The sequence below is a fragment of the Myodes glareolus genome, chromosome 18, assembly GCF_982192425.1.
Source record: "Myodes glareolus chromosome 18, mMyoGla1.1, whole genome shotgun sequence".
NCBI lineage: Eukaryota > Metazoa > Chordata > Mammalia > Rodentia > Cricetidae > Myodes > Myodes glareolus.
This window is the reverse complement of record NC_142043.1, coordinates 52823309-52844086: the sequence shown is the minus strand read 5'-3', so window position 1 is coordinate 52844086 and position 20778 is coordinate 52823309. Positions and strand designations below refer to the sequence as shown.

General features: G+C 43.9%; 1 protein-coding gene across 3 annotated transcripts; it reads left to right on the top strand.

Annotated features, from left to right (window-relative positions):
- Positions 1-766: 766 nt before the first annotated feature.
- Nrbf2 (nuclear receptor binding factor 2) lies at positions 767-15564 on the top strand. Of its 3 annotated transcripts, none has more exons than XM_048451579.3 (4): positions 786-951; positions 9530-9614; positions 12095-12135; positions 14072-15564. In XM_048451579.3, exons 1-4 carry the CDS (start codon positions 922-924, stop codon positions 14777-14779), a joined length of 864 nt encoding a protein of 287 aa, XP_048307536.3. In that variant the 5' UTR covers positions 786-921; the 3' UTR covers positions 14780-15564. The 3 variants fall into 3 exon arrangements, with proteins under 3 accessions (XP_048307538.3, XP_048307536.3, XP_085535843.2); XM_085679717.2 differs by lacking the exon at positions 786-951 and adding an exon at positions 1811-2058; XM_048451581.3 differs by lacking the exon at positions 9530-9614 and having other exon boundaries at positions 767-951.
- The last annotated feature ends 5214 nt before the right edge of the window (positions 15565-20778 follow it).

The window sequence follows — 20778 nt, the reverse complement described above, 5'->3', positions numbered from 1 at the left end:
ACAGAGATCCATCAGCAACTGCCTCCTGAGTGCTGGGATTAAACGCTTGTGCCACCACCGCTTGACCTGTTTGTGAGCAAACTTTTAAGTCTAAACCTGGGGTCATTTATCTCTGTCAATCCCCAAGACAGAGTAGAGGTGTGGCTGCTCCCGGAGGCTGAGGTTCAAGGCTCGTCGGACTGAGACAGGTTCAAGGTCAGGGTTACACAGTTTCTTTTGGAACCCTCCTATAAGGTGACCTGGAGCATGACATAATCTTAGCTCTTCGTGAAAAAGTCAATATAGGGCCGGGTGGTGGCAGCACAGGCCTTTAATCCCAGCACTCGGGAGGCAGAGGCAGGAGGATCTCTGTGAGTTCCAGGTCAGCCTGGTCTACAAGAGCTGGTTCCAGGACAGGCTCCAAAGCTACAGAGAAAATGAAAAAGTCAATAGTTAGAACGGAAACAGGAAAGCAGGGGTGGAGGTCAGAAGAGAGGACCTGAGAAAGCCTGCGCGAAAGAAGCAAGAAAGATCAATTGTGCAAAGAGGCCACAAAACTACTACCCTGACCCGGCTCCTCACGTGACGCGGTGTCAGAGGTCAAGCAGCCTAAACTCCGACTCTGGCGAGGGGGGGAGGGGTCTCGCATCAGTTAGCTGAATGCCTCGCTCTCAGCCCCGCCCCTCCCGGTCTCACTCAGACCTACAGGCTCCGCTCCCCGCCGGCGCGTGACGTCACAACGTCATGCGTGACGACGCAAGGACGGCCCCGCGGCGTGGCGTCGGAGGCGGAAGTGGCGCGGCCGTCGCTCTCGGGCGCTCACTGCCGGCTCCGGGTGTTGTGAGGAGCCGTCCGCCAGCCGCCGCGTCTCCTCCTCTCGCCGCCCCTCCATGTGCCCGGGTGCCGCCGTTTCGCCTCGGGCCGCCGCTCACCCCGGGGTCTATGGAAGTGATGGAAGGACCTCTCAACCTTGTGAGTAGTGGCGGTACTGAGGGGGAACGCGCGGCTATGGGGGGACGGTCAAGGATGAGGGGGAACGCGGGCTGAGGGACAACCCGGATTGACGGGGGAAACCGCGAGCGGAGGGGAACCTCGACCCCCGGTACTCAGGCCACTCCCTCGGGGCCCGTCGCTTCTGCCCTGCTGGGACCGCGTCCCAGCGCCACGTAGCCTCCTGCAGGCCGCGGGCAAAGTCGGGGTGTCCGGGCCGCACCTCTCACACCCCCCAGGCTGCCCTCACAGCTGCGCCAGCGGCGGCTCCTTGGAGACAGCTGGGCACGAACCGCAGCCCCCTCCCCGCATCCCAGTTCCATTACTTTAGTCCTCTCGAAAGTACCAGAGACATTCGCACAAGAAGCCCAATCAGTTTTAGTCAAAAAAGGGGGAGTGGGGACTCAGTTCCCACAAAACCCCTAACCTCCCACAGAGTTTTTTGGTTTTGGAAGTTTGTATTTTTCCCAGAGTGATCACAAGGCGTCTTTGGGTTTCATGGCAAAGGTTCACGTAATTTCGCTGCAGACGTCTGATTTCTCGGCTTTGCAGACTGCGACTTTGAAGTCCCGAGTCTGTAGGTGGTTTGTGATGTGGTGGGATTGGGAACAGGACCGGGGAGGATTGAGTTCTGCCTTTGGAACCCAGCCCTGCTGACTTGGAAGAGCCCATGCTGGGCAGAGAAGCCAGAACCTGTGGTTTGAGAGTATAGATTTCTGGAGCCAAAAATCTGCTCGGATTTGAACTCTGGCTTAGTCACCTAATAGCTTCGGGATCTGGAGCAAAAATTTTCACCTCGTTTTCTTTTTCAGGTTCCTTGTGAGGATTAAAGGAGTAAACAGATAAAGGGCACGGAGAACCGTGCTTTATAGCTAGAACGTTCGAGGATTTAGCCGCTGTTATAATGAGACCATAAGCCCTTGACATTTTCCCTTAATGAGATTTATTTGGACTGGTTGAGCTTGAACGCCCAAGAGTGGTCACCTCGCTGGAGCCAGGTTAGCAGCTCGGAGAATCCTATCCCAGGGTTACTAAAGTTAGGCCCTGCCTCCATTCCTCAGCTGTTTACACTTAAGGATGACCACACCGGTGAGTTTTTGAAAGCCAGGGAAATCCCTTGCCCCTCTCTGGTTTTTAAGAGAACTCGCGAGGTCAATATAAGTTTACAGTGAAGCGTGGATGGCTCAATCCCGAAAGTCCGCAGGAGTATTATGAGTGGTAGCCAGCTGTTTACAGAGTGCTTCAAAGTTCAAGTGTCCTTGCAGAACCATCACTGGTTCTGTTCCAGGTAGCTTCACTTTATTTGGCAACAGGGTGTAGCGTGACTCCAGCTCCACTGGTGTGTTGTGCTTGGGAGAAGACTGAACCTGGCTTTCAGTGGTAGGTGGAGCACCAGGTGCTCAGTCTAGGAAAAATTAGGTAAACGATGGCAACAGAACTTTTGTTTATCTCCTGTTTGTTTGAGCCATGCCAGCTTCGCTGTTCCTCTGTTTCCTAGGCTGGTCTTAGGCACTGGTCATCCTGCTTCTGCTTTCTAAATCCTGGGCTTCCAGGCCTGTGCCTCCATGCCCTGGTAAGTTTTTAAGTAGGTGAATTAGGAGGCTCGTACAGTTTCATTTTCTCTGGTGTAACATTTATGTGACAAGCTTCAGAAATGTGGCAGCTTGAATTTTTAAGCCTTTTGAGATTTTGAAGATTGCTGACTTCCAGCCTAGCTCTTTACTCGATAACGGCTGGACTTTAACTTGAAAGAAGCGTGTGGCAAAGTAGCAGTGGTAAACCTCAGTCAGAGCTGTAGAAGAGTCGGGTTTATGTATGTGTGTGTTTCACATGTATGAAATCAGGACACATATGGGAGTGTCAGTTCTCCATGGGCTTGGAGAGTGAATTTATGTAACCAGGTTGGTGGTGAGTGTCTATCCCCTGAGCCCTAGACTTAAAGTTTTTTGAAGATGCTCTCTTTTGAGAGGGTAGGGTATCAGTGAATACACCACGGTATCTTCTTTACTCAACTTTAAAGGTAGCTCTAGGGCCTAGAGAGATGGCTCTTCCAAAGGTCCTGAGTTCAATTCCCAGCAACCACACGGTGGCTCACAACCATCTGTAATGAGATCTGGTGTCCTCTTCTGGCCTGCAGGCATGCATGCATGCAGACAGAATATTTTATACATAATAAAAACAAATATTTAAAAAGTCTAAATCTGACTTAATGCGTATCTTTGAAAATTCTAGTAAACTACAAATTTATCACTGGAGTGTACTCCAGATTCATAATATAATAAGGGCTTCACTACTGTACGTGGATTATGTGTCCTCAGAGCATCCTTGGAATTCAGTAAGACCTGTTTGGGAGATTTGCTGATGAACAAGCCTAAGTTGAGGGAAGTTAAATAATAGCTTAGGTCAGTGACTTAATTGCATTTTGCATTTCAACTCACTATGACCTGCTCCTAAGAAGGCTTCCTATTAGTGTACTTTTCATTTTCCTTGAGCTCTGTGTCACTACTGCCTCTCCTGTGGAGTATTATTGTTAGCGTTATAGCAAGATTAATTTCCTCACAGTGAGTTTTCAGGACATGGAAGAGACTAGTTTAAATTATTAATTATTATTATTATTATTTTGGGGGGGTATTCAAGGCAGGGTTTCTCTGTGGCTTTGGGACCTGTCCTGGAACTAGCTCTTGTATACCAGGTTGGCCTTGAACTCACAGAGATCTGCCTGCCTTTGCTTCTGCCTCCCACGTGCTGGTATTAAAGCTGTGCCCCACCACCGCCTGGCTAAATTATTACAATATTTTAATATGTAACTATGACAGATGTGCTAGCTCTCTGATTTTTAGAGTTGGTCAGGAGAAGTTTTATGTCCTTTGAATGAAAAAGTCTTTCAATTCTGGATCAATTTGTCCTATCAAGTGTTTTCCTTTGTGTTATTTGCCTGTTTGAGGAAGGGTCGATAAGACCAGGCCACAGTGTGTATAATTCAGGCTAGCTTTAACCTTTTGATCCTCCTGCCTCAGTTTCCTGAGTGCTGTGGTGACAAGCCTGCACCACCACACAGCTTGTTAACTTTAAATATGGGAAAATTGTAACTTACCAAATCACTTAGTGTGTATTAGGTATTTCTTTCCATGCATTAAATTCTGGCATTTGGCTGGTAACAAATGACTGGCCAAACTTCCTTGATCATTTCTAGTGCTGCAGTGTGGGCAGTGACGTCAGTCTTAGTGTCCATGACTTTTGTTTATGTTTTACTTGCTTATGCTGCTGCAGGCAATACCCATGAGACTACACAGCCACACTTGCTTTGTTGTTGTTTTGCTTTTTATGTGTTCATCCTTCAATCACCCCAGTTTTCTCTCTGTTTATTCTTAAGAGGGCTGGGTGTAGCTGGGCGGTGGTGGTGCATGCCTTTAATCCCAGCAGAGGCAAGTATCTCTGTGAGTTCCAGGCCAGCCTGGTCTACAAGAGCTAGTTCCAAAGCTACAGAGAAACCCTGTCTCAAAAAAAAAAAAAAAAAAAAAAAAAAAAAAAAAACCAAACAAACAAAAAAGAGTGCTGGGAGTGTTGGTTAAATAACCGAGCTTCCTTCTGGAGTGTTTAGTTCTTAACCACTGCCTGAAGTGGTTAATGCTTTCAGGCATCTCATACAAGAAAAAGAGTCATATCATGGGCTAAAGAGCAACTGTCTTTTATGTAGCTGAAGTCTTTGTAACTGTTTCAAACTAGTGATATTAGAATTAAAATCTTTAAAGAAAAAAGAGGCTATTTCAATCCCCTTTGTGTTGCTCTAAAAATAACCTATGGAAAATAATCCTATGCCATAGGTATAGTTGGAATTACTTGGGAGCACTCTGGGTGAGGAACATGTGCTGAGTTTATACCCAACAATTAGTAAATGGTAGGGCATCATTGTGTCTCTTATTTATCTTGTCTTAATATCTAGATGAGCTATTCTGCCAGGTTCATAGATTATAACATTAAATGCAGAATTTGTTGAGATAGTGGGGTTTGAAAGCTAGAATTTAAAATAAATCATTGAGCTTTGTATTGGAGCATTATTTACCCATCTGCTTTAACTGATCTGCATGAGAAATACTTACAGATTGGTAAGTCAGTTTTGGGCATAGTACTGCCAAGCTGCTGTGTCATGGAATATATCTTGTTTCTGCAGAAACATGAGCCTCTCTCATTTTACACAAAATAAAGCCAAACTATAACTTTTTACTGAATATGAGATGCTGTAATAGTAACTGTTTTTTGTATGTGTGTTAGTGCTTTGCCTTCATGTCTATTTGTGCACCACATGTGTTTGGTGCTCCTTGGGCTAGAAGAGGTCATTGGGGCCCCAGTAAGTGGAGTTTCACACTTTAGTGAGTCACCATCTGGGTGTTGGGAATCAAACTTACTAGGTCCTCTGAAAGAGCAGCCTGTGCTCCTACTGCTTAGCCATCTCTTTAGCCTATGGATTTTTTTCTTAATACTACCAGAATTCACCACATTGTTTTCATGTGTGAATCCTATACTAGATTTTCGCTGTCTACATAGCAGGTGATGACAGTTTTGGAAAAACAAGAACAAGCCCAACTAGAAACTGATGGACATAAAAAGTTTATAGACAAAATAGCACAGGAGAGAGGTGGTCTTCAGAGTTGAAATGAGGTCCTCAAGTTCATTGGAGCAGTTAGTTACCTTCAGTTGAACTGTTCTGTTGATTATACAGTTGACTGGGTACACATGCATGGAGGTACTGCTTCACACTTGTGTAGTGAACTGAGACAGGGGCATAAGGCTAATATTTCTCCTTTGTTCCCAGTTGAATGCCATACCAGTCAGGAATATAGTGTATATCCTCTGCCTTCTTTCTAATATTTGGAATGGTGTCTTTTTTTTCCTCTCGATATAGCATTTCCTTCAGGTCAGAACTTAGTAAATTGAAAGATACAGAAGATACTGTTATTTATAATTTTGGAGGTGTTTTGTTTTGAGACAAGATTTCTCTGTCCTGGAACTAGCTGTGTAGACAAGGCTGGCCTCCAGTTGACAGAGCTCTGCCTCTCTCTGCCTTCTGAATGCTAGTACTACAGGCAAGCACCACACCATGCTGAGAAAGGTGGCCTTGCACTTGCAATTTTAAAGCAGCCGGCAAAAGGAAAAAGTCCTTGAGCGTAAATTCATTCACTTAGTAGCCTAATTGTAGTTGCTAGGATGTTTGTTGGTTTTAGCTAATGGGAACTCACTTCTATTAGCTTAAGGCCAAAGAGATATTACCCAAAGAAGGAGCAGGAAGACCAGTGTACAGTGTCTGTAGAGGGAGGCTTCTTGTTTGTTCCCAGCTGCCCAGACCATGAAATAATAACTCAAACTATATCATTTGAATCACTTCTTGTCCAATCACTTAAGTATATTGCTAGTAAATTAACCCATTCTGTTAATCTGTACACCACCACATGGCTGTGGCTTACTGGATAAAGTTCCATCTGGCGTCTGTCTCTGGTGGAGCTACATGGCTTCTCCTGAGCCCCCACCTTCTTTCTCCCAGAATTCAGTTTAGTCCTCTCCCCCCCAGCTCTATTCTACCCTATTACAGGCAAAGGCAGCTTCTTTATTCATTAACAATAAAAACAACACATATACAGAAAGACTTCCCACACCATTTCCCCTTTTCTGTTTAAATAAAAAGGAAGGATTTAATAAAAGCAACACACAAATAAATAAATAAGAAGGATAAAAAGGATAAAAATAAAAAGGAAGGATTTAATAAAAGCAAACCACAGTGTCTGAGAGCCTTTGCAGATTGGAACTCAGGAGTGGGATTTCCGTGATGGGATTTGGGCTATTTCCCTTCCTTCATGCCTTTGTTTCTGCCTGTCCACTCTCAATGCCCTGTAGTTAAAACCACTTCCAAGTTTTATTGTTGTACTTGCTTTCTGATCCCAGGTTTGAAAATTCAGGGTTTGGGATTCTTTTTAAGTGTCCAGAAAGCCAGGCAATATAAGAATGCGGCACCTGTCATAGGAATCAAAGTTATTGAGGAAAAGCAGTGTATAGAAAGGGGTAAACGTGTTTTGATTTTTCTGGTTTTTACTTTGAATTTATTTAAACAGATCAGTTTTAAGTGGGAATCCTAAAGATTCCTTTAAAAAATAACAATAACAATCAACATAGGTTTCTATAGTATTGTCTATCTTTTTATTACCATTTGTTTAGAGACAGGGTTTTATGCAACACAGACTGATATCAAGCTCATTATGTAGCTAGGGATGACCTTCATCCTTCACCACCTTCTAAGAACTAGGATTATAGGTGTGCACCACCATGCCTGACAGACGTGAAGCTGAGATGATGCCCTACATTACGATTGGCCTCTAACTTGTGATCCTGCTTCAGCCTCCTTAGGGTTGGGTATAGAGGTGTGAGCTGTCATCTGTGACATCTCAGATTGCACTTTGCCCCTTCTCCTCCTGACTTCCCTCCCTTCCTTCCTCCCTTCTTCCCTCCTTCCTTCCTTTCTTCCTTTGTGTGTGTGTGGTTTTTTTTGGGGGGGGGGCAAAGTTTCTCTATAGATCCCTGGCTGTCCAGAGTGGTCTCTAACTCAAGAGATCTGTCTGCCTCGCAAATGCTGGGATTAAAATTGTGTGCTCCTGGCTTGTCTTTGATTCTTTCTTAAAATGTGTCCAGGAGCCTCAGGCACAGCCTCAACTCAGATTTGCAGACCCTATTGCAAAACTACAGACTGAAAATCTGCATTTTACCCAGGTCTGCCTCAATGGTTTGAATTCTCTTTACAATTCCTAAAATAGTGACCTTGTTGAAATTTTATTGACAGTGATAAAATAGCCCCAGCAGAGTGGGACAATTGAGCTGGTTTAGAGTGAGCGAGCGTCAGAACTTGAAGAGACAGAGCCCTTGACTCTCGTGCTGCGCTGTCCTTGTTATGAAGGGCTATGGGCTTTCACAAAAGTTTTCTTTTGTGAGAGAAAAGGTGTGGGCTGTTTTTATATTTTTAGAGCTTACAAAAGGTGAAAGCACCTATATATGACCCCTTTGTTCACTTTTCTGTTTCTCTTACTGCCTAAGACCTTGTTGATTGATTACCACTGTTCATTCAGATGATCTGCCAGATTCCTTGTTGATACTGTCTTCTCAAAAGGTCTGCCTTTCACCTGAGGGTGGTGTTCATGCATACCCCTAGTTCATAGGAGGAGGTAGAGCAAGAGAAACAGGGCTTCAAGGCCAGACATGGGGTCCTATCTCAGAAATCTGCCCCATCCCACCCTAAATGTTTTATCTGGATACTAGAAAATATTTAGGTGTTCAGAACATACTTTTTACTCAGTCCAAGGCTCCATGGTTAAAATTAACATCCCCCCGCCCCCGGTTTCGAGACAGGGTTTCTCTGTAGCTTTGGATCCCATCCTGGAACTAGTTCTTATAGTCTGCTGGCCTTGAACTCACAGAGATCTGCCTTCCTTTGCCTCCCAAGTGCTGGGATTAAAGGCGTGCACCACTACCGCCTGGCTAAAATGTTCTTTCTAATCTTAACATAAGTTACTGGCCTTGTTATGTAAGAGAAGGAAACAGGTTGACAAAGCTATAAGTGAAATAATGTGTATTCAAGTTCTTTTGTTCTTGCTGTTGGTGGTTTGTGATCCAACAACCTTGTAAGAGTCAGCCAGGTGCTCTATTCTGAGCTGTGTTTATCTCCAGCCTTTGGAGGATTTATTTATTTATTTATTTATTTTTATTTGTTTGATTGTTTACTGGCATTTTGGCAATTGAACTGAAAGCTTGTGCCTTGCCATACTGGACAGATGTTTTACCACTGACTACATCTTCTAGCCTTTGGTCTTTGACATGGTCTGTTGATCAGGCTAACCTGAGCTAGGAAATGGCTTGGCTCCTCCTCCTTCTCCTGAGAGCCAGCATTACAGGTATGTGACTCCATGGCTGGAGGCTTTGGGAAACTAAGAATCCATGTAAGAAGAGTGGCACTATTAGCTATATATCTTTACCGTAGGGACATCTAAACCCTTTGCTTTTTAGAACCTCTAACTTAGCCTTTCTCTTTTTGATGAATTGTATATGAAGAGATAGTAATATTAAATATATCAGAATCTCTCACTGCATATTTTTTAAAATTTTAAGGTAAGTAGTAATTTTAATTTTTAAAGGGAAGAATGAACAGCTATAAGAGAAGTTTGGATTTTTCATGATACATTTCCTGATTAAAGTCTGTAAGAGTCTATTATAGTCTCTATTAAGACAATAGAGCCTTTTGAAAATACCTACCTACAACATGTTTCTTTGAAATATCTAGTTAAATATCTAGAAAGCATGCTCTGAGTAATACCTGGGATTGTAAGTCTTTTGTTACTCTGATCTGTGGAAGAATAGAGGTCACTTAGCAGTTAGAACCTGATAACTGAAGAGGATCATGGGTAGAGAGAAGTTGCCAGTTTTTATCAGATGATGTGGTTCTAAGCTTGACTTCTTGCATAGAATAGTTTGTTTAGAAGTCTTGTTTTGTAATTTGGAGTAACTCAGAATATTTGTTTTCTAGGCTCACCAACAGAGCCGACGTGCAGACCGTTTGTTAGCTGCTGGCAAATACGAAGAAGCGATTTCTTGTCACAAAAAAGCTACAGGTACATATTTTTCTTAAGAGATACTGGATAGAGCTGTTGGCAGATTGAGGTTGGAGTATTGCTATGAGTTGGAGGCCAGCTCAGACTACCAAGAGAAATCCTGTCACAAAACAAAAAGAACAAGAATACTTTGTTATTGGTGGTTGTCATTTAGCGATGACTAATAATTTGTGTGTAATATATATTATATTGTAGCAACTACTGCTAAATGTCATTTAGTTTACTGACTTTCCGGTGCTGGAGATGGAGCTTAGTGTAATTACACACTTGGCATGCGTTGGTTTCTTATCAGAGACCCAAATTTCTGAATTAGCCTTATAAATAGGTCTGAGGGCTGTTTTCCAAAGTTCGAGTTCCATCTAGAATGGGTGTCGCGTCTGTTTTAGAACAAGGTCTGCAGTCTTTCTGCTAGGAAGCGCTATTCCTTCCCTTCTCAAGAACAGAATTCTTTCCTGGCAGGGAATGGAATGTTAGAAATACAAAGTCACAGTGGGCACTGCTTTGAATAAATTTTCAGTACGTTCTTCCTATAAGTAATTATCAAGAGAAAAAAATATTTTTTGGTTCAGGATCTTGTTTATCTAACCCTTGATGGGCTAGTACTCATTCTATAGCCCCGGTTCCTTCCCAGACTTGAGCACTCATCCTGCCTCAGCCTCCACAAATCCTTGGATTACAGCTATGTGCCAGTCACACCCAGCTGAAAAAAATTAATTAGTTGTAGATAGCGAGTGGCTCACACCTGTAATCCTCACACTTTGGGTGAGAGGTGAGAACGTCACATTTGAGACCAACCACAATATATAGCCAGTCTCTTCCCTAAAAAAAAAACCACCAGCAAAAACCAGTTTTATCATAAGTGTGCCCATGTGTCTGCTGTAGATCTTGTGTACATAACTAGGTACTCATAATAGTATTTTTATGACTGGTGCAGTTTTCTACAACACGAAACTAGTGGTCTTTAAATCTCTCCTCAACCATGTTATTGACCAGATTGTTGATTTGTACTAACTCCTGTGTGAGAGAGTACACCATGTTTAAGAAAACCATGATGTAGATGAGAGCCCTGGTGCATTGACCATAGTGATTTAGGTTTCCTGTGTATGCCATAGGTTAAGGTGGAGCGAATCACCATATGGTATGTGTACACTAAGTGCACGATAGTCTGAAGAACATGAAAGAGAAAAAAATCACCCCTAAGTGTAGAGAGCTGCGTGATGCCATGCCTTACAGGTGGCACTGATTCCCGCCTTCCACCTTCCCAACGGTAAATGCTCTCAGATGTGTAACAACTCCATATATGGCTAACGCTAAGATCTGGCTTGCTTCCGCGTCCACGTGGCTTGCTGGGGTTGGCTACCCAGAGGTTATTTAAGCTGCAGACTGGTTTTTCCCCCGGGGCGAGAGGTTGTGAGAGGTAGCGAAAGGATGAGAAGATTATTTTAAGGGCCTGAATAAACCGCAGTTAAGAAGAGTCTGGTGTTGCATCTTCATTACTGATAAGGCTGACGTGACACCTAAGGTCTTTTGTCTTTGAAGACTTAAACAGCTATGTGACACTAGGCAGTGTAGCTCAGTGGTAGAGAAGTTGTAAAGAAGTAGGTTGGGGGTGTTAATCTTTCCTGAACATCTACTTTAAATATTAGCCTTACATTATAATTGGAAGAAGTAATTGCCAGTATTAAGATTTTTCTGAGCACAATAGGACCAATAGACATACGAATTCACAGAGCATGCATAAAACCTGTAGGGATTCAGACCAGAAAATCCCAGGACTGAGAAAGGTTAGTGAGCAAGTCTCACCCCTAACCAAGAAGCTAATTGCAGCTGATACCTGCTGGAGAAGGGAATATGTTTTCTCCAGTGGAGAGTCAAATTTAAGTTTAAAAAAAAAGGGGTTTTTTTTTTTGTTTTGTTTTGTTTTGTTTTTTTGAGATCGTCCTTTCATAAATTTCAGTTTTAGGAGATTATCACAGTGAGATCATGGAGAAAATCACCATGCTGTGCACTCAATTTTTCTTTTTTAAATTTCAAAATGATACTTCTTTATGTGTAAGGCTGGGATTAAAGGCATGCACTGCCTGGATTGGTTTCTATGGCAACTAGTGTGGCTACTGGGGTTAAAGGTGTGTGTTACCAGCACCTGGTTTGTAAGGCTGATCAGTGAGGCTGTTTTACTCTGACCTTCAGGCAAGTTTTATTTATTAAAATACAAATGAAATGCCACTACAGCTAGGTCCTCAACCTGCCAACTTTAGAAGTTTAAAGCCTCCAGTTTTTAAGATGGGCTAGGGAATACGTATTTACTAGTGACATTCTTTTAGAAGAAGTTAATGCTGTTTTCAAATTTTGCCTTTTTAGCACAATTGCTTAGAAGACCAAGTAATTGTCTCTGGGGGTAAATACTTCGATTATTAGCCCATAAGTTACAAAATAATGATGTGCATATATTAATTTGCTGCTTTTTTTTTTAAAACCAGCTTATCTCTCTGAAGCCATGAAGTTGACACAGTCTGAGCAGGTGAGACTTGCTAGTAGTATTTACAGAAATGTTTGAGGGGCTGGAGAGATGACTTAGCAGTTAAGAGAGGAGAGGCCCAGTATGGTTCCCAGTACTTGTGCCAGGCAGCATACACCTTCAGTGCAAAGGGATCTGGTGCCCTCTTCTGGCCTCCATTGGCACTGTGCTCACATGTACTGCTTCCTCCATTATCAAAACAAGCAAACAAAAAGTCTTTTATTATTTGTTTAGATCAGGGACTCGCTATATAGTCCTTTCTGGCCTGGAACACACTATGTAGAGCAGGATAGCCTTGGAATCCAAGATGCATCCAGCTGTCTCCCCAGTGTCACACACTAAAGGTGTGTGCTACCATGTCCAGCTGAAAAAGAAAATCTTTTTAGAAAAAGGTTTTCTTGTGGAGATTTGAATTGGGTAAAACCTGAAGTTTTATGTCTTTCTCAAAACACTAAAAAAAATATAGATGTATTTTAGGAAAGAAATTAAAACTATGTCATCTGCCATTAGCCTTCCAGCCTTGCCTTCTGTTTCCTGTTGTTGCTTACAGGTCTCATGCTCCACTGGCTTTTGATACTGGCTGACATTGAGGAAGCAGGAATGGCCCAGGGGAACTAGATGGACAATGCTTTGCTTGTCAAAGGCAGTTTAAATCTGAATAATCTCCTTCTTTGATACTTAGATGATTTCTGGACTTTGAGATCTGTTTCAGGATGACTTCATATTGTCTTAATATGTTTAGGGAAAGCCGGTGCTTAAGCTTAAAATTTTAATACTTAAAATGTCTTAAAAATACCTTCATTCTGGGGCTGGAGAGGTTAAAAGCACTGAGTGCTCTTCTAGAGGACATGAGTTTGGTTCTCATCACCCACATACCAGTTTGTAGTTAGCAGAGGAAGCTCAGGTTATTTACTTGGGCACAGCCATGACAAAGACCGTAGTTTCAAAGCCATGGGAAGTTGGCAAAACCTTTTCCCATGTGCGTCCATCTCAGAATTGGCAAAGCCTTCTTGGTTCAAGTTTGAATGCTGATATGTGTAAAAACTAGCTGCTGCTGCTTTGTGCTCCCAGTTAGTTACAGCTTGAGACCACGTTTCCGCCTCCAGAGACCAGTAGCCCCGTCCCTGTGCTGTACATGGTAAACAAACACGCTGACATCCAGTTGATAGTTGGTATGGCCCCATCATTTTTTCTGGACTTGTGCCTGTGTCTGTCCTTTCTTCATTGTCTTGCCACCCAAGTCAGGATTCCATGTGGGTCACGGCAGGGTCTCATAACATTCTGCGTCTCCAGTTCCAGGGGATCTTTTGCCTCTTCTAACCTTCCTGTACATATACTCATGTACATACACAAAATATTGTTTAGAAAATCCTGATCCAAGGTTTTTCCCTCTTTTCAGTGGTTTAGGTTCAAGCCTAGGTCTTTGTACATGCTAGTGAACATCATTCCACTGAGCTACACCCCAAGCTGTAAAGACAATGTCTTGATTTATAATGATGGGTACCTAAGGGGTTGGTGACTGAACTAAGGACAGTTCCTGTAAGCTGTGGCATTGGCAAAGTAAAAATGCTTAACTGAGATTGAATTGAACCAGCTCACAGCTGATAGTGTAGAGCTTGTGGTAGCTGTCATATGGTGTGCATCAGCTTTCCAAATACCCTGAGCATTGGAAGATCACAGATGAAGGGGATACAGTCCATCATCGTAGGGAAGCATGACACTTGGAACTCAGTTTACAGTGACAGCCCAAGGCATGGCTTGTTAATCTCTCTGGATCAGGAAGCAGAAAACTGGCTATGAACCTCAAGGCATGGGCAAGCCACTTATAGACCACACTTCCTAAAGATTGCACAGCCAGTCAAGCAGGTGTTCAGGCACATAAGCCTGGGAGCTTTCTGATGTTAAGTTCTTTACACTGACCTTTTCCTCCATGTCACAGGCTCACCTATCACTGGAACTGCAACGGGACAGCCACATGAAACAGCTTCTCCTCATCCAGGAGAGGTGGAAGAGAGCAAAGCGCGAGGAGCGGTTGAAAGCACAGCAGAGCACGGACAGGGACGGAACCCCCCACCTGCAGGCATCTCACAAGCCCTCTGAGGACATGGAGGGTCAGAACCCTCTTCTTTCTCAGACGTACATCCCTTCCACAGAGAAGCGCCTCCCCGAGCTTCAGGGGGTCTTTGACAGGGATCCAGACACATTGCTATATTTACTTCAGCAAAAGAATGAACCAACAGAGCCGTGTATTGGAAGCAAAGCCCCAAAAGATGATAAAACAATAATAGAGGAGCAGGCAACCAAAATTGCAGATTTGAAGAGGCATGTGGAGTTCCTCGTGGCTGAGAATGAAAGATTAAGGAAAGAAAATAAACAACTAAAGGCTGAGAAGGCCAGACTCCTGAAAGGACCAACGGAGAAGGAGCTGGACGTTGATGCCGACTTTGTAGAAAAGTCAGAGCTGTGGAGCTTGCCACCGCACTCGGACACTGCCACAGCCTCTTCAACGTGGCAGAAGTTTGCTGCGAATACTGGGAAAGGCAAGGACATTCCAATACCCAATCTTCCTCCTCTGGATTTTCCCTCTCCAGAACTTCCTATTATGGAGCTCTCTGAGGACATTCTGAAAGGATTCATGAATGATTAAAATGGAAGGCCATTGGAGAGGCTGGTGACAGTTAATCCAGAAAAGAATACAAAGGGAAAGCCACGCCCCAGGGGAATCCCAGAAATGCTCCTTCATCTGGTATACTGTGGGAGAAGAGGCGGTGCCAGGACCTGGGAAAGTCACTGTGAAACATCACTTATCTTACGACTAAAGCTCGTGATTCCGATTTGGCAGACACTGAACTCTGGATGGAGGTTCGCTTTCTTATGATACAAACCAAATGGCTACCTGGAATAATTTTTCAAACAGTTATTTTTCTTATCTTCAGGGTTAAATGTATAAAAGTATGTCATGTGTAATTAATCTATAATGCCATAAATGATAATGCAAAAGCTAAATATGGTGGCCTGAGAGGCTCACTTGTATTTGGAACATGCTTTCTATCATGCATTGACTGTATGCATTTTATGCACATTTTGTTTGTTGAGATACGGTGTGTAAGATACACCCTTCCAGATGGAACTGTATGTGCCACAGTTTGCACTACTCGTAACATAATGATAACCTCAAGATTATCAGGAGAAATATTTAAATTTCCATTTTATGAAGAAAGGAACCAAATTATTAGTTATGCTTTTTTAAAAAAAAATTACCAGTTTACATAATTAATCAGGGTGCATTTTAAGTTCTAACTTTGTGTTATATGATGCATCATTTGAAAATACTGAGGAACTCTTCCTTTGTTCTGAATGATGCATGTGTGAAAGTAATGCTAGTTAGCAGTATTTGATTGTAAGAAATCAATAAAGTAATTGTGTTTCATACCCTTGTTGAATATGGCTGGTGGTTAACAAACATGGCGCTCAGTGGCTTCTCCCTGTGTTCCCACCTTTTCTCTACATGAGGCCCTGCTATGAAGTAAGCAGTCCATGGTGGTCTCAGACTTGTGATCTCGCCCTCCTTTTTACAGTGAGCTATATAGGCTGGGGTGTAGTTCAGCGTCAGGTGTACAAGGTGAGCCTTTCCCACCACTTCTGCTCCTTGGGCTCTTCCTTCCCATCACTCTTATCAGTTTGCCATTTTCTTAGATCTTTTTCTATCTTTTGTTGATGCTTGTGCACACTGCTCAGCGCTCTTGCGTAGCCTGGTGCTCCACGTCTGTGTGTTGTGTCACCATGCTCAACTCAGTGTGTTAGATAGGTATGCCACTCTTACATCCCTCAGTACCTCTTGAGTTTCGTTTTTATAAAATGGGTTTGGTTTACCTGACCTGTTGTAGCAGAGTAATCCAAACTGCTGAAGGACTAACCTCCAGTTGGCAAGCAGAAGTCAAACCTTGGGTCTTGTGTTTTGGCCCACGGTGCACACTCAGTTGTGCGATCCAGCACCACATACAGGTACGCATAAGAACTGAAGGAGCTGAAGGACATCTATTGGCTAGTCTCTGCCAAAAACTACCAGGTGAGAGGAGAACCCACACACTTGGTGTCTAACATAAAAAGTGGAAAAAAGTGAAGACGGGGAAAACCAGCTGGCCTTACTCAGATGTCTGCTGAAGGACACGGTGTTTTTCCAGGAAAGCGTCAAGTACACTGAAGCTGGGGCTCACCAGATCAGCTAGCTTGGCTGACCCTGAGCTCTAGAGCCCTTCCTGTTGGCTTCACTCTGGGAAGGAATCAGCACTGGGGTTCCAGACTGGTGGTAGGGTGAGGCATAGTGTGGGCTAGAGACTGTTCACTAAACCATTCTAGAGCAGTGGTTCTCAGAACAACCTCCCCGATGCTGTGACCATTTAATCCAGTTCCTCATGTTGTGGTGACCCCAGTCATAAAATTACTTCATAAGTGTTATCTTCCTACTGCTATGCTAATGTTATGAATTGTAATGTCTTAAGTGTCTGATAGGCAACCCCTAAAGGGGTCACGACCCACAGGTTGAGAACTACTGTTGTAGATGGTTGCAGTGAAAGATGATCACTCTGTCATAATCCTTCAGTGTAACTGGTGACCTCAGGAAGTGAGTCCTGTAATAGCAGTAGGGGTCATGCTTCAGGTCTTCCCTTTAGAAACCACCGGTGCCCAATAGTGCCATCTGGTGGACAGTGACAAACTAGTTTTGTGTCTTCCAGCATGCAAAGGGTCTGAGACCTTGGCAGTCTTGGGGTAGGACAGAACGCCAGGTATGCTAGGCGAGCCCTCTGCCACTAACTTTACCCCTCCCCCCCCAGTCTTGCTTGCCTAGTCTAGTATGGATAAGTTTAAGAACGAAATGAGGGCTGGTGAGTTGGCTCAGCGAGTAAAGTCCCAGACTGACAAATACATTGTTCCTCAGTACCCACAAGATAGAACAAATTTGTACAAATTGTCCTCTGACCACACACACACACAAACATGTATAATAATTTAAAAAAGAAATGATGGTGAGGCACCATTAGGAACCGGGGGTTCATCCCCTTTGACTTTTGTTTATGTACATGGGGATTTTGCCTGCATATGTCTGCACCATTTGCCTGGTGCCCATGGAAGCCAGAAGAGGATGTTGAATCCCCTGGAACTGGAGTTAGGTTGTGAACTACTGTGTGCGTGCTGGTAAGTAAAGGCAGGGTCTTCTGGGAGAAAAACCAGCACTACTGGGCTGAGCTCCTGGAGCTTTAGTTGAAGAAAGGGAGGGGTCACATGAGCAAGACGGGAGGTCAGGTTATGGTTGGGGAAAAAACGACAGAAACAGCTGACTTGAGCTAGTGGGAGCTCCAGACTCAGGACTGACAGCTGGGAATCTGAGAGGGACTTTACTAAGCCTTCTGAATGTAAGTGACAGTTGTGTGGCTTGATCTGTTGAAGGTGGGGAATGGTTGGCAGCGGGGCTAGGACTTATCCTGGGTGCATGAACTGGCCTTTTGGAGCCCATTCCCTCTGGTGGAATACCTTGCTCAGCCCTAATACAGGGGGGAGGGGTTTATTCCTGCCTTTACTTGGTATGCCAGACCTTGTTCACTCACCAATGGGGGCCTCACCTCTGAGGAGTGGATTGGGGGGGGGGGCGGGCAGGAGAGGGAACTGGGACTAGTATGTAATTTAAAACAAAACAAAACAAAAACGAAAAACCAGTGCTTTAAAGATTGGGTCTCCTATCTTTCTGGCCATTGACCTGGACCTATTTTGAAGGGGAAGGGGGCCTGAGCCAGGGTTTCTTTGTAGTCCTGGCTGTCCTAGAACTCACTCTAGACCAGGTGGGCCTCAACTTGGATGTCTGCCTCTTCCTCAGGTAATGAGACTAAAGGTGTGTGCTATCAATTCCTGGCAACCTGAACTTTGAAGTTTTGCTGCCTCAATTGAATCTCAAGGTACCTGTGGGATCAAGTGTGTTTGTGTATGTGACCTTTCGTTAAAAAACAAGGTCCAACATGGCAGTAGTGGCGTATGCCTTTAATCCCAGCACTCAGGAGGCAGAGGCAGGTAGATCTCTGTGAGTTCGAGGCCAGCCTGGTCTACAAGAACTAGTTCCAGGATAGACACCAAAGCTACACAGAGAAACCGTCTCAGAAAACACACACACACCACCACCACCAACAAAACACCAAGGTCCAGGGACAGCAAGGTGGTTCAGTGGGTAAGGGTGCTTGCTGCCACACCTCATGATTCTAGTTTGGTATCTAACTCATGGTAGAAGGAGAAAACCAACTCCCACCACTTGGCCTCTGACTTCCACCCCTGAGGACTGGACAAAGGAAGTGGTATGAAACTTATCCAAGAAGCAGCTTCGACCTTCCCCACACAGAGGCCATGGGGGGGGGGGGTGTAGCTGCCTTTGGCCCCAGGACTGAGCTCTTAGGAAGACAAAACACACATAAAGGATGCATCTAGGACGGCTTGTGAATGATGGCTTTGTTTTTTGTGGTGTGGGAGTCACCACACAACTGAGATCTGACTGAACAGCTGATGTCAGCTGTGAAAACCTCCCTAGCCAAGATTGGAAATTCAACTTTCAATGGACCTAGTGACTGGCAATTTTCATTTTGTTTAAATCCCCTGAGGGCATGAGATGAAGCCCAGTACACCTTGAGCTCCAACCCTAGTACCACATAAGCCTAGTATGGTGGTGGTTCAAGCCTACATCCCCAGCACTCACACCAGGGCCTAGAAGCAGTAAAATTACAAGCTCAGGGTCATTGTAGTCTGCACAGAAGTTTTGAGGCCAGTCTGGACTTAGGAGAGCCCAAGTACTCTGAATATTGTTTACTACGGCACTGTCATCTAATTGTATAAATCCATGTCTTAACTTTTGCAATTAGGTAATTTCTAAATCTTTAACGAGATGAGCGACACACATGGCTTAGTGTCCTATCTGGCTTGCTATAACCCAATGCATGGTGCAGAGAGGACTGGGTAACTACAGAACGGTAGCTAACTTGCCTTCCTTTCCCTTTCATAACTGGCTTGGCATATAGGACACACTCATCAAGTCAAATATTTAAGAGTGCTCCCCCACCCCAGATCTTAACTAGATAAATTTAAGCCTGTATTTCATGAGCCAGAAGACAGCATACTGACAAAAGGGTGCTGCAATCTCAGAATACATGGCGGCGGAGAAAGTGACATGTACATTTGTTAGTCAGCACCCGTGCTGAAGTCTAAGGGTAACAAACCATAAGTATGTGATCACTTTTATAAAAGCCTTGATGTTTTCTCTTTTAAAGATACTTGTGTGGTGAGGGTATACACACACGTGCACATACCTGTGTTTGCCAAGGCCAACTGTCTCTGATACTCCTTTGAGGCAGGGTTGCTACCTGAACATGGGACATATTTATTTTTAAGATTTCTTTTTCTTTTTTGTGTATGTGTAAGTGCAGGTACAGCATCCAGAAGAAACTGTAAGATCCCCTGGAGCTAGAGTTATAGCTGGTTGTGAGCCATCTATGGGAACTGAATTTGGATCCTCTGTAAAAGCAGTATGTGCTCTTAACCTTTGAGCCATTTCCCCAGTTCCCGGAGACTAGCAACCTAATGTGATCCTGTCTTCAACTGCTAGGAGGCTTTATTTGTAGGGATACCTCACCATGATACCCACGGTGCTGGGATGAGCTCAAACAGTTTCCATGATTACAGAGCAGGGTTTTTCTTAACTGCTAATCTAGGTCTCCAGTTTGTATAGTTAGAAAATTCTTACAATCACTTTACATAGGAAATGGACACAGGAAGATATCTATGAGGAACAGAGCCAACCAAAAGGATAGAGTTGAAATGTGGTATTACTGCTTGAGATGCTAGGGAGATAGTTCTGTTCGTCAAGCTGCTAGGCAAGCACGAGGACCTGAGGGCACTAAACATAAATCTCACTCATAAAAGCTAAGTGGCGGTGCAGTGCTGGGAGACAGAGATGAAGATGGACCCTTGAGGCTTCCTGGTCAGCCATGCTTGCCCAAAATGTCACAACCAGGTCTCAGAAAACGTATCTGATTGGAAAAAAAGGGGGGGGGGGGACAAAAACTCATGGAATTGAGACACACTTGAGAAAATGATATTAAGTATAAAGCTCACGTGTAAAATAGTCTTCAGTACATTTTCCTCCTAACCTCCATCTCACTGGTGCCAGATGCTGTGTGAGAATGCTCTTGTACACAGTAAAGATTTGTCACTTGTATTGGTTTAATAAAACACTGATTGGCCAGTAGGCAGACAGGAAGTATAGGCGGGGCTACCAGACTAGGAGAATTCTGGGGAGAGGAAAGGCAGAGAGTCAATTTATCAGCCAGATGGAGAGGAAACAAGATGAGAATGCCTTACTGAGAAAAGGCACCAAGTGACGTGACTAAATAGGTAAGAATTACTAGCTGGTTGAGGTGGCACATGCTGGTAGGATTTGCTGAAAGAGGCAGAGGCAGGAGGATCACAAGTTCGAGACCAGCCTGCGCTACACATTAAAAAAAAAAAGAATTACTAGTTAAGTTATAAGAACCAGTTAATAATAAGCCTGAGCTATCAGGCCAAACAGTTTATAATGAAGATAAGCCTCTCTGTTTCTTTTGGACTGAATGG

What these genes read in the sequence shown, in the direction of transcription:
- Nrbf2 (XM_048451579.3), top strand. Translation starts at nt 922, where the DNA reads ATGGAAGTGATGGAAGGACCTCTCAACCTT. An exon ending in TGGAAGGACCTCTCAACCTT is followed by an intron (nt 952 to 9,529) that starts GTGAGTAGTGGC and finishes TTTGTTTTCTAG; the next exon opens with GCTCACCAACAGAGCCGACG. An exon ending in AGTTGACACAGTCTGAGCAG is followed by an intron (nt 12,136 to 14,071) that starts GTGAGACTTGCT and finishes TCCATGTCACAG; the next exon opens with GCTCACCTATCACTGGAACT.